Source organism: Sebastes umbrosus, chromosome 1, assembly GCF_015220745.1.
Source record: "Sebastes umbrosus isolate fSebUmb1 chromosome 1, fSebUmb1.pri, whole genome shotgun sequence".
NCBI lineage: Eukaryota > Metazoa > Chordata > Actinopteri > Perciformes > Sebastidae > Sebastes > Sebastes umbrosus.
This window is the reverse complement of record NC_051269.1, coordinates 17,277,993-17,292,442: the sequence shown is the minus strand read 5'-3', so window position 1 is coordinate 17,292,442 and position 14,450 is coordinate 17,277,993. Positions and strand designations below refer to the sequence as shown.

At 38.5% G+C, this 14,450-nt stretch overlaps 1 protein-coding gene across 2 annotated transcripts; it reads left to right on the top strand.

Annotated features, from left to right (window-relative positions):
- The first annotated feature begins 651 nt into the window (after positions 1-651).
- tspan2a (tetraspanin 2a) lies at positions 652-14,393 on the top strand. 2 transcript variants are annotated; one of them, XM_037785855.1, is made up of 9 exons: positions 652-905; positions 4,691-4,793; positions 10,515-10,612; positions 11,340-11,414; positions 11,519-11,611; positions 11,704-11,775; positions 11,929-12,012; positions 13,380-13,448; positions 13,578-14,393. In XM_037785855.1, exons 1-8 carry the CDS (start codon positions 837-839, stop codon positions 13,443-13,445), a joined length of 660 nt encoding a protein of 219 aa, XP_037641783.1. In that variant the 5' UTR covers positions 652-836; the 3' UTR covers positions 13,446-13,448; positions 13,578-14,393. The 2 variants fall into 2 exon arrangements, with proteins under 2 accessions (XP_037641783.1, XP_037641774.1); XM_037785846.1 differs by having other exon boundaries at positions 653-905; positions 13,573-14,393.
- The last annotated feature ends 57 nt before the right edge of the window (positions 14,394-14,450 follow it).

Below are 14,450 nucleotides of genomic sequence, written 5' to 3'. Positions count from 1 at the left end.
CTCTGCATCAACCCATCACCTAACCCATTCCACAAACCCACACCACAGACTGAAATACACATGCTCTTCTTTGTTGTACGAACACAATGCTTTTTAAAATTCAATTTTCCTCTTAAATTATAACCCCCCTCCCTGTCACAAAACATTTTTTGAATATTGCCCAGAAGTGAATTATGTCTTGCTTTGAACATAATTATTGCGGTTTTAAATTTGACCAAATCCATGAATTTCAATGCATGTGACTTTAAAAACAGTGTGTTCGTGTGTTCCCTATATCCCACATTATTTACTATCCTGATTGCTCTCTTTTGTAGTATGCATAATGGTTGTAAGTTGCTTTTATAAGTGTTACCCCAAACTTCCACACAGTAATTCAGATATGGTGATACAAGTGAAGAATACATAATGTGCAGTGATTTATGGTCCTAAAACTGCTAAACTCTTTGCCAGCTTTGTTCTTACATAATTTATCTGAGGTTTCCAGCAGATTTTGCATTGTATTATTATCACTACCTCAAGCAGTGATATTACACACTGAACTGAACCTGTCCCTTATGTTGTTGGGGGACTTCCCATTGTCCCTGAACCCCACCTTGGGTACCACGACACACACACACACAGACCTGCGGATGGGCGGTGTGAGTGAGCGTGCAGCCAGCCAGCCCGTGCAGCAGCTTTGTGCGCATGTTCTCATGTCTCGGATGGTGTAGCTGTGTAGCTGTGTGCAGGTCAGCATCATTGCATGGTTGATGTCCAACTGGAGGACGCGAGGAGGATTTGCAGAAGAATAGCAGCGTTCAAAGATCATCGGAAATATCGACACATCAGGTGGCATCATGGGCAAAGTGACGGGAGGGATGAAATGCGTGAAATATCTGCTCTTCGTCTTCAACTTCATCTTCTGGGTAAGTCACTAAACGGTTCTTACTGTATGGAAACGTTATTGCTATTTCTAAATCACCATAATGTGGACATCTTTTATTATTTGTATTTCTCAGTTAGAGGAGCTTAGAGAAGGATATGTGTTTGATTTATTCATTTAAATCTTTGTTTGCATGTGTAAAACCTGTTATTGTAGTGTTTACATGTTCAACACACTGCAGGCTGATGTTGATGTTGTCAGATGTGGTTTTTAATAACCTGCATGTGGACTTGATGGTGCAGATTGCTTCTATATCCACCTGCTTGGAGGAGAAAACTCCTCTCTGACTCCTCTCAAAACCAATCCTTCATTATGTTATAAATCACCTTCTTTCCATTTAAATCCAGTATAAATACCACATTACAGCTCTTAAAACACCCTCCATCTGTTAAATGTTTCTAATAATTAGTGAATAAATCAAATGAGAGTGTGTGAGCCACTCATCCTTTTAACACTGGTGTGATTTATGTTGTGTATAATGTACTGTGGTCTTCCATCCTGCAGCATCAGAGCTGCAGTGTGTTGCCACTTTTCCAACACAAACACTGTTCAGATCCTCTCTCATGATCTGGCATTGTGCTGAGACTTTCCTGCAGCAGGTCTGGGATCTGGGAGTGAGCAGCAGGATGTTTTTTTAACAGACAGGGGTTTAATCTGTTTTGTGAACATCAGGTTTTGTTTTTGGTCTGTTATACTACATTAGATCTGCTCAGATAAGGTTACCTGTGGCTTCGGCTAACTGTGGGGTCACTTTGGATTTCCTGTGCAGTGACTTATCATCTGACATGATGTCAGGTTGTCTATATGATGGGAATACATGGTTTTGGCTTTGGCTTGTAACCCCTAAAACAAAGCTATACTGTCCATGGGTTATGGATACATGCAACCTGTTCAGCTAAAGAGTGAAAGGAAGATTATTCCTTTTCAGGCTGTTTTATTTCGAAAGAAGTAGAAAGATTATTAATTATCAGACAGTTTTATTTTGAAAAACTAGAAAGAATATTAATTTTCAGACTGTTTTATTTTGAAAAAAGTTGAACGATTATTAATTTTCAGACCGTTTTATTTTGAAAAGTTGAACAATCATTCCTTTTCAGACTGTTTTATTTTGAAAAAGTAGAAAGATTATTTATTTTCAGACTGTTTTATTTTGAAAAGTAGAAAGATAATTCTATTTCAGACTGTTTTATTTGGAAAAACTAAAAAGATTATTAATTTACAGACTGTTTTATTTTGAAAAAAGTAGAACGATTATTAATTTTCATACCGTTTTATTTTGAAAAGTTGAACAATTATTCCTTTTCAGACTGTTTTATTTTGACCAAGTAGAAAGATTATTCATTTTCACACTGTTTTATTTTGAAAAGTAGAAATATAATTCTATTTCAGACTGTTTTATTTTGAAAAACTAGAAAGATTATTCATTTTCAGACTGTTTTTTTTTGAAAAAATTTAACAATTATTCCTTTTCAGACTGTTTTATTTTGCAAAAGTAGAACGAATATTCCTTTTCAGACTGTTTTAATTAAAAAAAAGTAGGAAGATTATTCCTTTTCAAGTTGTTTTATTTTGAAAAAGTAGGAAGATTATTCCTTTTCAGGCTGTTTTATTTTGAAAAAGTAGAAAGATTATTTATTTTCAGACTGTTTTATTTTGAAAAGTAGAAAGATAATTCTATTTCAGACTGTTTTATTTGGAAAAACTAAAAAGATTACTAATTTACAGACTGTTTTATTTTGAAAAAAGTAGAACGATTATTAATTTTCATACCGTTTTATTTTGAAAAGTTGAACAATTATTCCTTTTCAGACTGTTTTATTTTGAACAAGTAGAAATATTATTCATTTTCAGACTGTTTTATTTTGAAAAGTAGAAATATAATTCTATTTCAGACTGTTTTATTTTGAAAAACTAGAAAGATTATTCATTTTCAGACTGTTTTAATTAAAAAAAAGTAGGAAGATTATTCCTTTTCAAGTTGTTTTATTTTGAAAAAGTAGGAAGATTATTCCTTTTCAGGCTGTTTTATTTTGAAAAAGTAGACTCACAACGCTGCAGAATTGTCCTGCAACCCATTGGGGTCCTGAGGTTGCAAGCCATTGCAGGATCTACATGCATTCTGTTTAAATTATTCCTTTGTGTTAATTCAGCATTAGTTTAATTTGCAACAGGTTGAAATAAATAAATTCAATTAGATATAAGCAATAAATGAAAGGGCTGCAACTAGCGATTTTTCTCAATAATCTTTTGGTCAATAAAATGTCTGAAACTAGTGACAAATTTGCATCACAGTTTCCAAAAGCCAAAAGTGACATCTTCAAATTGTCTGAAACACATGGGAAAACACATCATCACGTCTGACAAGCTGGAAGTAGGTCATGTTTGTCATTTTTGCTTTAAAAATAACTTAAATACTGCATCAGTAGTTACAGATTCAAACTGGATGCTATTATAGACTAACAGTTGTTGTGGATGGGTGCTCATGTTTTAACTGCTGAATGATACAGTATATAGTATATGGATCTGAACGGCTGCATTGACTCATCTGTGCTCTGTAAGACGATCACTTGTGTCACCCTCATGGACAGCGGCCTCTTTGTTTTTTGGGAGTTTGGGGACTGAAAGCAGATCCGTTGTGGTCGCAGCCAAAAAGGGCGTACAGTAGGTACGCTGTCATTTTGGGGTGTGGAGCCAAACAGGCAACCAATGCCAGCGTGAGTTACATCACCCAGGCACTGTGAGGCTGGCACAGCCTGTGGCTGAAATGCACCATGGGAGATGGAGCACTGATGCTGTGATGGTGATGGTGATGGTGCCATTAAGATCTGATATTCTGATGGTTCATATGGAAACAAGAGCTGCGGTCTTCCTACTCCTATCATTTTTACTCTGGCATAAGTCTCCTCGTTTGATATGTTTTCCACACACAATTTGATGTTTTTCATAGAGTACACTGTTAAAGGTTTAAATATAATAATATATAAGATATAGATAGAGAAATATGGGTTGTAATTTACTTTTCAACTAGTTAATTATTTGTTCACATTTGGATTTATTGTGTAAAATGTTGTAAAACTGAATGTCTGATATCCACCAGTACACATTTAGTATTAAAACCTTTCACACGTATCTTAATCAAATACAACATTGTCAGTTTAAACCAAATGATGCTATTTCGGAGCATGTAGAAGGTCAGAGGGATTAACTTTCTCAGGGTGACACCTGGTTTCAATCGATCGGTTTATTTCGGGTCAAACTCTCCCAGGGAGCGATGATGTCGTCTCAATATTGTGACAAACTCATCAGGCACATCACATCGGATGCTAAATCTTTCAACGTAGGCTGTACTTCAGCATATCACCACTAAAAAGAAGATTATTGAAAAAGTTCCATTGAAAAACAAGAAGTTTAAACAAGTCTAAAACTTTTAGTAGCTAAAGTGTTGATGCATTTACATCCCTGGCAGCAGTTTGTTTGGACTAAACAGAAGTAAAAACGGACAGCGAGCATCAGTAGCCACCCTGCTGACGAGACAAAGACAAGAGTGCCACCTGCAGAATATTAATCAACAGAAGACCCAAAGAAAAAAAACTGGATGGGTCTCAATGATTTCTGGGCAACAACACTGAGAGTTTCTCACCAGAGACATCACTTAAATCCTAAAAATAAATAGGGAGCACAATTGAAGAAGGTTCAAACATTGTCCATTAATATTCTGCAAAAGTGTGTTATTATGACATGAATATTGATTATGTGATGGTTCCTCAGCTGTCGGGCCTGTTGGTGCTGGCTGTGGGACTTTGGCTCCGGTTTGACCCAGAAACAGTGGAGCTACTGACCGGTGACGGCGCCCCGGACACATTCTTCATAGGTACGTCCTCCAATCATCTCACATCTACAGATCCGAAAATATGCTGAAAATCAAATGTTTTTTGTTGTTTATTTACTATATTGTGATAAACTGTTGGATTATCTTGAGTCAGTGAGGGCATTGTAATAACTCAGTGGTGCCAGTTCTATGTAGATCGACAACTCAACAATGCAACGATGCAGATATGGGCTGCAGCTATTTTTCATCCAAGTAATGAAAGATGCTCAAAAACATGACTTTTCTGGAAATTAAGACACGTTTTCAGCTATAAAATATAGGGATGCACCGATTCCGATATCAGGCTGATACTGACTCAAATAGCTGGAATTAAATTCTATGTTTATATACTATATACCCTAAACAGTATACTGGAATTTTAATTCCTGTTTAAGTTTTGACCAATTTGTTGCTGCATTAAAAAGGTTTTGAAGATTTTTTACCAAGTTGCTGGTGTACGATTTATTATTTCAATAATAAATAACAATTCAGTAAATGTATATCTATGTATTTATTTGTTACATTTTGTATTACAAAATTAGAAAAAACAAGGTTTAAATGAAGCCTGATGTTGCCTTACACATAAAAGAATGATCCCAGTCACTTCCACACAGTGAGGCATACAGCTTATTAATTAAACACTGGTATCGGCCGATACCCAAAGCAAAGGTATCGCTATCTGTACAGAAAAGTTGTATCATCCCTAATAAAATGAATCAAATGTAGGCGTAAAAACAAAACAACCTTCATGTCCTCTTCAGAGAAACCAGAGCAGCACCAGATTTCATGCCTGATGACCTCAGATTTAATGGAGCATTGTAATAATCATTTAACAAACTTCCCCAGGGGGATTCCCCACCGCCATTTTAACTGAAGGCCCTCTCAGGGGCCGCGGGTGTTACTGAGCGGTAATGAACGCTTAACAGGCACATTTTACCCTCAATGCATTGTGAGGTTTCATCACTTCCTCCTCGCTCCGCTCGATGGAAGCTCACTTTTCTGAGTGCTTTTAATCATCATTTACATCCTCACTTATTAGGCCCGTTTTTAAATGTGCCACTTCGCTCTGAAGGGCCGCCGCTCACGTGACGGTGTGGTGCTGAGGGGAAGTGAAAGAGGACATGTCAAACCGTTATTGACATGCACCATTAGTGGTAGTGCTATGTTTTATGGGGTTATGGAGAAAATTGCTCATGTTTACAAATATTGATTAGATTTTCCTTTCGCTGGAATAATAGAAATTGATCAATCACAGATGCTCGAGCAGACAGACAAATGGAGCAGCTCTGTCTCTTTGCTGAAACATCTCGTAAGTTCGTATATACGATATTGAATGTTGCTTTGCAGAGCTCAGAATAAAACACACACAGTAAAGGTGATTAAAACATACAGTAGAGTCAACACACAAACAGCCTTCAGTGTGTAGTAGCGGTGCAGTATACTGCATACAATAGGCCCTCTCTCTCTCTCTCTCTCGATCTCTCTCTGCGTAGGAGCAGATGATCAGAATGAAGCCTATTCTTGTTACTCCCGTTTAGACCATGACCTAAAATGGTGACTTCACTTCATCAGCTCTCTGCTGTGCTTTCATGGGACTGGCTGACTCCCTCAGGACATGAGGAGCAGGTCGGGTGGGGCAGGTGACAGGAGTCTATCCTGATAATCATGATACTGTACCATGCAGTGCGTCTTTATAAGAAATAAAGCAATGCTCCATACAGTAGCTTGTACAAATGTGAGGGGGAAAGGCACATAGGGTCAAAAAACAGCCTACAAACATTACTGTAAATACAAAACACACAATATAAACTGGACATTAATGCTGTCATACAGGATATTATTCAAGAGATCACTGAGCTGAAACATACTTCTGTTCTCGCGGTTTTTCATCCGTTTATGCAAACTACTGTGGGTGAGATGAGTTCCGTTCAGTTTCGCTTCATTTGACATGCAAAATGATCACCCTCAACTTGTCACACGTCTTTAATGTGGACAGTACATTCACTCAAGTACCTCATTGTACTTCACTACACATTTCAGAGACAAATAGTGTACTTTTCACTCCAGATACAGTTACTGTGCAGATTAAGATTTTACATACAAAAGATATGATCATCTTATAACATACAGTATGTCGCATCTTTTTATAGACTGAACTGTCCAGCAGGATATAAATCTATCAGACTAATGTCCATGTTGCCCAGCTTTAACATTAAAGGAACAGTGTGTAACATTTGGGGGATCTATTAGTAGAAATTAAATATAATATTCATAACTATGTTTTTATTCAGGTTGTTCTCATACAGGTTGTTACTATACCTACAAAAAGTGAATGTACTGTAATTGGTATACATATCCCACAAAATCAATTCGTGTGGACGTAATTGTAAACCGGGAAGTATAAAGAGCGGCAAACGTTGTGTATGGAGAAGGTCGGGTGGATGAGTGGGTTTAAAAACACTGCACTTTTGCCCAGGAGACCGCTGTTTGTACCCTGAAACCAGAGGTCAATGTTTACTTATTTGTCACGTAACTTCCGTCCTTAAGTTACGCCACTTCTAGTGTAGCGTAACTTGACCACGATCTTTTCCTTACCCTAAGTAGTTTTGTTGCCTAAACCTAACTAAGTAGTTTTGTTGTCTATTCCTAACCAAGTTGTGTCCTGTGAAGACAGAAGTTTATTTTGAAAAAGACTGGAGCGTAAATTGATGGTGGACATTCGAAGGAAAACGAACGAAAAATGAGGAATAACTTTTCGTAAGATATCATAAGAACCGTTGTATGAGGATACGTTGTTTTATTAATGTTTAATCACCTGAGACTAAGAATCGTTTTGTTTTTGTTAGCTTAGAATGAGCCCTTCATATCTACATAGGGAGCGGGTCCTCTTCACGGAGTCCGCCATGTTTCTACAGTAGCCCAGAACGGACAAACCAAATACTGGCTCTAGAGAGAGCCTTTTGCGTTTTTACATTACCTGAAGGCCACCGTAGTTCTCCGACACCTTTTTTGAAACTGCGGTAATGAGCCGCAGAGTGCAAAACCGTGGTACTGCCAGCTGCCGTGAGACTTCCGTTGCTCCTAACGTAGTGTTATTATGTTATGGATGACTTCTGAGCGAAGTTTACAGCATTACCACGGTTTTGCACTCAGCGGCTCACGTTACCTCAGTCTGGAAAGGGAGGGGTGAGCGGAGGGGTACTCAGTTGGTTGCAATCTGCAACAACACCATTAGGTGCCGCCAAATTGTATCGTCTTTCATGCATCAGCAATAATAATCCAGTAGCGTATAATGAAACACTGAAAGGGGAAAATGTCTGAATAATTCCTGCCCAGGTGTTGATCAGCTCTTGCTGTTAGGCAACAACAGAACAGAAGTTCACATCAGTGTATCTGTAATATATCTGAAAGATCCTGCAGAGGGTCGATGGTCTCACAGAGGAGCCTTAGCAACAAAATAAACATCATCATGAGCAGAACGGTGGAGCGCTGCTGCCTCCGTTCACCTCCAGAAAAGAGCCTGAACACAGTGATACCATAACAAGTCAAAGTGGAGGCATTCCCTGTGGGTGAATCACTTTCCACTCTGCCACCTTTGTTGCTCTGTGCTCCACCATGTAAACAGCCATTATGTGCATTTATGAGAGAAACATGAGAGACAGCGAGATGTCTAGGAAGGAAGTGCAGGAAGTGTTCTGCGAGATATCACCAGTTTCACAACGAGGAAGTGCTAAAAATATCACCAGCCAAGACCAGTTGTGTGTAGACACTGTATACAGTAGAAGCTGTCTTGGCCCATTATATTTTCCATTGCTAACCCTCTGCTTTGAAGCGTACCAGCCCTCCTTTCAGCTATTCGCCTCGTCTTTACCTCCCCTTTTGTTCAGGAAAACAACAGCTTGCAATCCCCCCATGTGGATTAATTAAATTGCTGCAGTGGTTGCCGTCTCTGTCACCGACTAGACCCTTAGCGGGGACCTCGGGGACGGGTCCGGTGTATGGTTACAGCGTGAAGGGCTCGGTAGTGAGGGCTGGGAGCAGGGGAGCAGACCGGGGAGGTGACGACATCGAGACTCGTGGGGGTGGTTGTGGGGGATGTAGTCTAATTCTGCAGCAATCAAACACCCTGAAAATTAGATTTTGCCTTTCTACCACACAGATGGCATCTGTTGTGCTGCTTCACCCTGCAGGACCATGAATGCACAAGTAATTGGAAAATAACACCGACGTATCAAAAGAGTGAGCTTGAGGCCTGGTTTCTCTATAGCTCCATCAGCTCTAATTCAAATTCAAATGGTGATACTGCACAGAGTCTGACAGCACCTCTGAGACACAGATGAGTAGGATTTCCAGCTATTTGCAGCTCGACTGCAGCAGGAAAGAGTCCAGCGTCTTGTTTTGCTCAGCACACTAAGAGGGACGGACAGATGGTATTTATTTTCAGGGGTTTCAGTTATTGGACTGTCTCAACAAACGCTCATCCATCCAACCAATATGTACATCATTTAGACACAATGACCACGAAGCAAGGACACAGCATATGCACCAACTCTAATCTGACAGATTAAATGCACTCATCCATCACTCATGATACACCAAGAAGAGGCAAAATGACAAAGACAAACTATTTTAAGCAGCGAGCCGAACGAAGAAAAGGTGCCGTTTTTGTGAGAGATTCTTTTTTTGTGCTTCCGACTTCTTTCATCTCAAAAGCTTTCAAATTCACAAGTGGTCGGACTGAAGGAGTGGGCTGATAATCGGGCTGAATTGTGGGCAGCGATTCTGAGCTTTTAGGCAACTATAAGAGTTCCCACCTACACTTTTCTGCTGCCAGTCAAACACAACAACAGTCCTTTTAGACATTCTGCTTCAACAAAGACATGGGAGCAGTTGGATCATGCTGCCATCCTCAGTTGAAGCTGTGAACTGCAGTCATGTGACAGAGCACACTGTGATTACATTCTCCAGTCTATTTAGGCCAGTGGTTCCTAACCTTTTTCTTTAGGGTCCCCTTTTCTGTCATTGAGTAAACTGACTACCCCTGACTAAGTGACATAATTATGAATATTTCATATTATATTCAATGCATAACAATAACAGTGCAGAACAACTGATAAACTATACAATTAACCTAAATAGTGAATGCAATAACTGCAGGAAGTTTGTGTAAAATGAGCTATTTGGATGAATTTTGAGCAGATTATTTCCTGTGAATATTGCATCAGAGATTAGTTTTCCTGTTATTTTAGGAACTTTTAATTCAATTCTCTGTCTGTATTGTGTATTTTTTTTTTTTTTTTGAAACTTCACTTCACCATGCCCTTATAAGATAAGATAAGATAAGATAAGAGAAGATAAGAGAAGATAAGAGAAGATAATCCTTTGTAAAATGTGTAAATGGGGAAATGTATCATGTTTATATCTTAAATAATCCAAACTTTAAAAATAACAATTTCATTAAGTTTTCTTCACATAAATGAATGAAATCCTGAGATATAGGCCAACTGTAAATATTTTTGAAAAAAGTTCAATCAAGAAGGCCTCGCGATGCCCCATGAAGCTTTGGCGACCCCTAGTGGGGGTCAGGACACCCTGGTTGGGAACCAGTGATTTAGGCTATTAATTCCTCTGTCGTCAATATGAGAGGATTGGTGTATTGTTCATTTCCTGATTTATTTCTACAGAGTAACACAACACTAATCTATCTGCCTTTTCTCTCCTCAGCTGTGTACATCCTTCTCGGTGCAGGAGGGTTGATGATGATCGTCGGGTTCTTCGGTTGTTTCGGGGCCGTACGTGAGTCTCAGTGTCTTCTTGCATCGGTGAGTTCAAGTTCTCTAGAGTGCCCGCTCTTGTGGTTTTATTCACGTAATACAGTGGCGTGTTTTTGATGTTCCTTTACTGGTGTTTCAAAGATATACTATATGTGACATAATCTCTCTGAATTTTGATGGTGACGCTTTATTTTTACTGATCTCTCATTTCGAAATAATTTAGTCCTAATAATTTCCATGATGTTCACTGGAAACATCTACAGCATGTGCAATTTGGTGCTGATTATGGGGAAAATAGAGTTTAAATTGGTGTACTTCCTTGTCCATACTCTGGCTTATGTGATAATTTTGCTTTTCATTTTTTTTTTTTTTATCATTATAATTTTTTATTTATTGATGTTGTTGATGAAAAAGGAAAATTAAATTATTATTTTTTTGTTGATATACTTCCAGTTCATTGATTCCAATGAACTGTGAGGGTAACCGAGAGTCTTTTAGTCAGTTCACAGCAGTTGAAAACAATATGAAGTTTGTCTGCAAACAATTTAACAAATATGGAAAATAAAGTTTCTAATGATAAATAAATAATGGATGAATATTTCTTTTGGTTTACATGGATAGTTTTTCTTCAAAAGGACATTCCTATTTTCCCTATAAGTAAAGTAGTACCAAATTACATACTTCTTTCCAGGAAACTTCCTAGGAAATGATTGGCCCTCAATAGAAGGCAATGATAATAATAATAATAATAATAAGCCTCTCTTCTGTTCTGCAGTTCTTTGCTTGCCTTGTGATAATCTTTGGAGCAGAGATTGCAGCTGGTGTGTTCGGATTCATAAACAAGGAACAGGTAAGTAATTAATTTATATAAATCAGATTGTAATGTGTCTTCTAAATTGCCAGAAGCAAAATCCATAAGTATCTGATTTCATCATCATCTTTTCTCAATAACAGATTGTTGAGGAAGTCCAGAAGTTTTACAGCAGCTCCATCGCTGACGTCTCTAATCCAAATGACACCGCCATCGCATTCATTTACCACAAAACCGTGAGTAAAGCTTGTCCTCCTTCATATGTTTATCACAATTAACGCCACTGGAATCACAATTTTTTTTTGTTTTTTACTTTTCACATCTACAGCTGAACTGTTGTGGAGGTTCCACATCAGACTTGTCTAACACACTTTGTGCAGAGGCTGAGGACAACACCCAGGTAAACCCTCGGGCCTGCTATAAACCTTTATACCCACATGGTGGCAGTATAGCACTGATTTAACATTACACCATTTGCTGCAATTTAGTGTTAGTATGCTATTGGATCAGCAGGATTATAATAACAATATGAATGCTTTATTGTTGTTTTTAGGACTGTCTCACTGCAATAACAGACTTCTTCAATGAAAAGTTGCATATTATTGGATACATTGGGATTGGCATCGCAGGAGTGATGGTGAGAATTTACTAAAACCTTGAATTTAAAATTCATAAACCCGAAATAGGGATTCCAGTTCGCAATACTTTCTAACCATTTAACCTCACTGATAATTTGCTGGCTATAGACCTTTTTATTGTCATTCTGTTGCTAGGCAACAGCTTGGGTCCAAGTTTACTTCCTGTCAGCTACTGCATTAACTAACATTGCAACAGGAAATACAAAAGGCCCATTTAGAAGGTTTATGTTGAATGTATGAAAAGGTTTGTAGGTAATGGGAATGTGACGTCATCAACAGGAAGTCAGACTTTTTTTTTTAGGGTATAGTATAAGAGTGCCACCCACTGGCCGTTTACTGCAAGTGTCAAAAGATAACAAAACACCGCACAGTGAATAAGATGCAAAAGCCGAATTGTGAGTATTGAGTATTCCATTAGCATAACATTAGCTAGCTTATCTTTGTCCGGATGATTGTGTAGTTGGCATTTGGCTTGTAGATCTTAATGTCATATACCTTCCCGTTGGTAAATTGGACATGAGCCTCCAAAGATGAACATATTTTGAACTTCTGACAGGTAACGGCAAAACACATCAGTGCCCTTCCCAAAAAGACGTTTATTCAAGTATGCTATTAGTATACTTCTTTTAAACTTAAAATAACAGAGTATAGTTTCAGTTTACTTTTTATGTACTTATCAGAGATATACTTAACAAAAGTATGCACAAGTATACTTGGCTCATACTGACAAGTATACAGAAAAATCTAAGTATACTTGGTTTATAGGCCTACTTGTACCTAATCTTTTGATCCAGATATACTTAAGAAAAGTATTATTAAGTATTCTTGTCGTATAGGCCTACAGAAAGGTATACTTGGCTTGTAGTTGTGCTTACTTTTTGATAGAGTCGCCTATTTAAGTGTGTGACTGTAATGGGTGGCAAGGTCCTCCTAATTGGTAAGGATTGATTATTTCATTATTATCATTAACAAACTTCAATTTTGTAATATATCGCCCCTTTGCCTCCGTCAGCTTTTCCTTATATGGGTTTCTGTCTTTTACACATACAGTACTTTATACATTTCTAATGATGAGCGACTACCGTAGCTCCGTACGCTACCCTCCAAAAATAGCGGCACACCCCCACGATGCTCTGCGATTCCCATTCCCTATCGACCATTTCACAGTTGTAAACATTCCAAATGTGGCCCAGTTTATTTCCTGTTGCAGTGTATGTGAATGGCATCAGCTGACAGGAAGTAAACATGGACCCAAACTGTTGCCTAGCAATGCAATTCCGTCGAAACGGTCTATACTGGGTTGTGCTATTTAACATGAAGCTCCGTAAATGTTTTAACATGTCCCCAAACATGTGTCTGATTTCAGATCATAGGGATGGTCTTCAGTATGGTGTTGTGTTGTGCCATCAGGAACAACAGGGAGGTTATATAGACGGTGAGTTGACCCCCCCACCCTCCCATCCCCCACCAGCCAGCCAGCCCACTGATCCCTTCATAATCAAGACGTCTGCATAAAGAAGGGAAACACCAAAGTTACATTTCAATGTCATTCCTCATAGTCCAGATTGATCTGGTGGGGGAGGTTCAGAGTACAATACATCCCAGTCGTCCACGGGCCAAATTCAACACGATACGCTGGATCGTCATCTTCACACCTTCTCCTCTACTCCACCAGCACTGAACATTTATTTCTCTGCTTTTTATGACGTAACACACGCTCTGCTTTTTGGCACAACTCTGTGACATTCCTCAGTTTTAACATCTTTTTGTTACACAGCTCAGTACACCAAGCCTTCTTTGACACAGGAATGTTGTGACTGCTGTAAATATGGAACAGCTATTTTATGCACCTGCTGTTAACACTATTTATCATGCCCCTTTCTAGCCAGTTTTTATGTAATCAATACTACTACTGTGTGCTTAAATGTTTTGAGGACTAGCCTACCTTTGCTGAGTAGATTTCCATCACGTGCCTATTTAGTCACACAACAAGCCTCCAGCTATACCGCACTATTTACCTATTCCTTGTGTTTTCAATATGTACATAAGCTCCCTGTCACCACTCTCAAGTATTTCTACTTTAAAGCACAAATAGAGGAAGTGTAGATATGATATCAACCCAAAGGGTTAGGGAAGGTCTGATGATAAACTGCCACTCTGTGATTCTCCAAATTCACCTAAAAAGGTCATGAATAACAATACTGTAAGTCTCGAGAGCTCCTCTGGAGCACGTGTGAACTGTAACAGTGAGCTAGTTTGCATTTTGTGTGAATTATTTTGGATGTAAATTTTGTTGGTGTGCCAATAAGATGTGAATTATAGGATAATATAGTTTTATGCCATACTGTTAACCGTAATAAAAATAAAATGGGTGCTTTTATTGATGTTTGGTTGTTTCCCAACATTGAAGGGTCGGAATCACAGGGTTTTTGCATCT

What these genes read in the sequence shown, in the direction of transcription:
- tspan2a (XM_037785855.1), top strand. Translation starts at nt 837, where the DNA reads ATGGGCAAAGTGACGGGAGGGATGAAATGCGTGAAATATCTGCTCTTC. An exon ending in CCCGGACACATTCTTCATAG is followed by an intron (nt 4,794 to 10,514) that starts GTACGTCCTCCA and finishes TTCTCTCCTCAG; the next exon opens with CTGTGTACATCCTTCTCGGT. An exon ending in TTGGCATCGCAGGAGTGATG is followed by an intron (nt 12,013 to 13,379) that starts GTGAGAATTTAC and finishes GTCTGATTTCAG; the next exon opens with ATCATAGGGATGGTCTTCAG.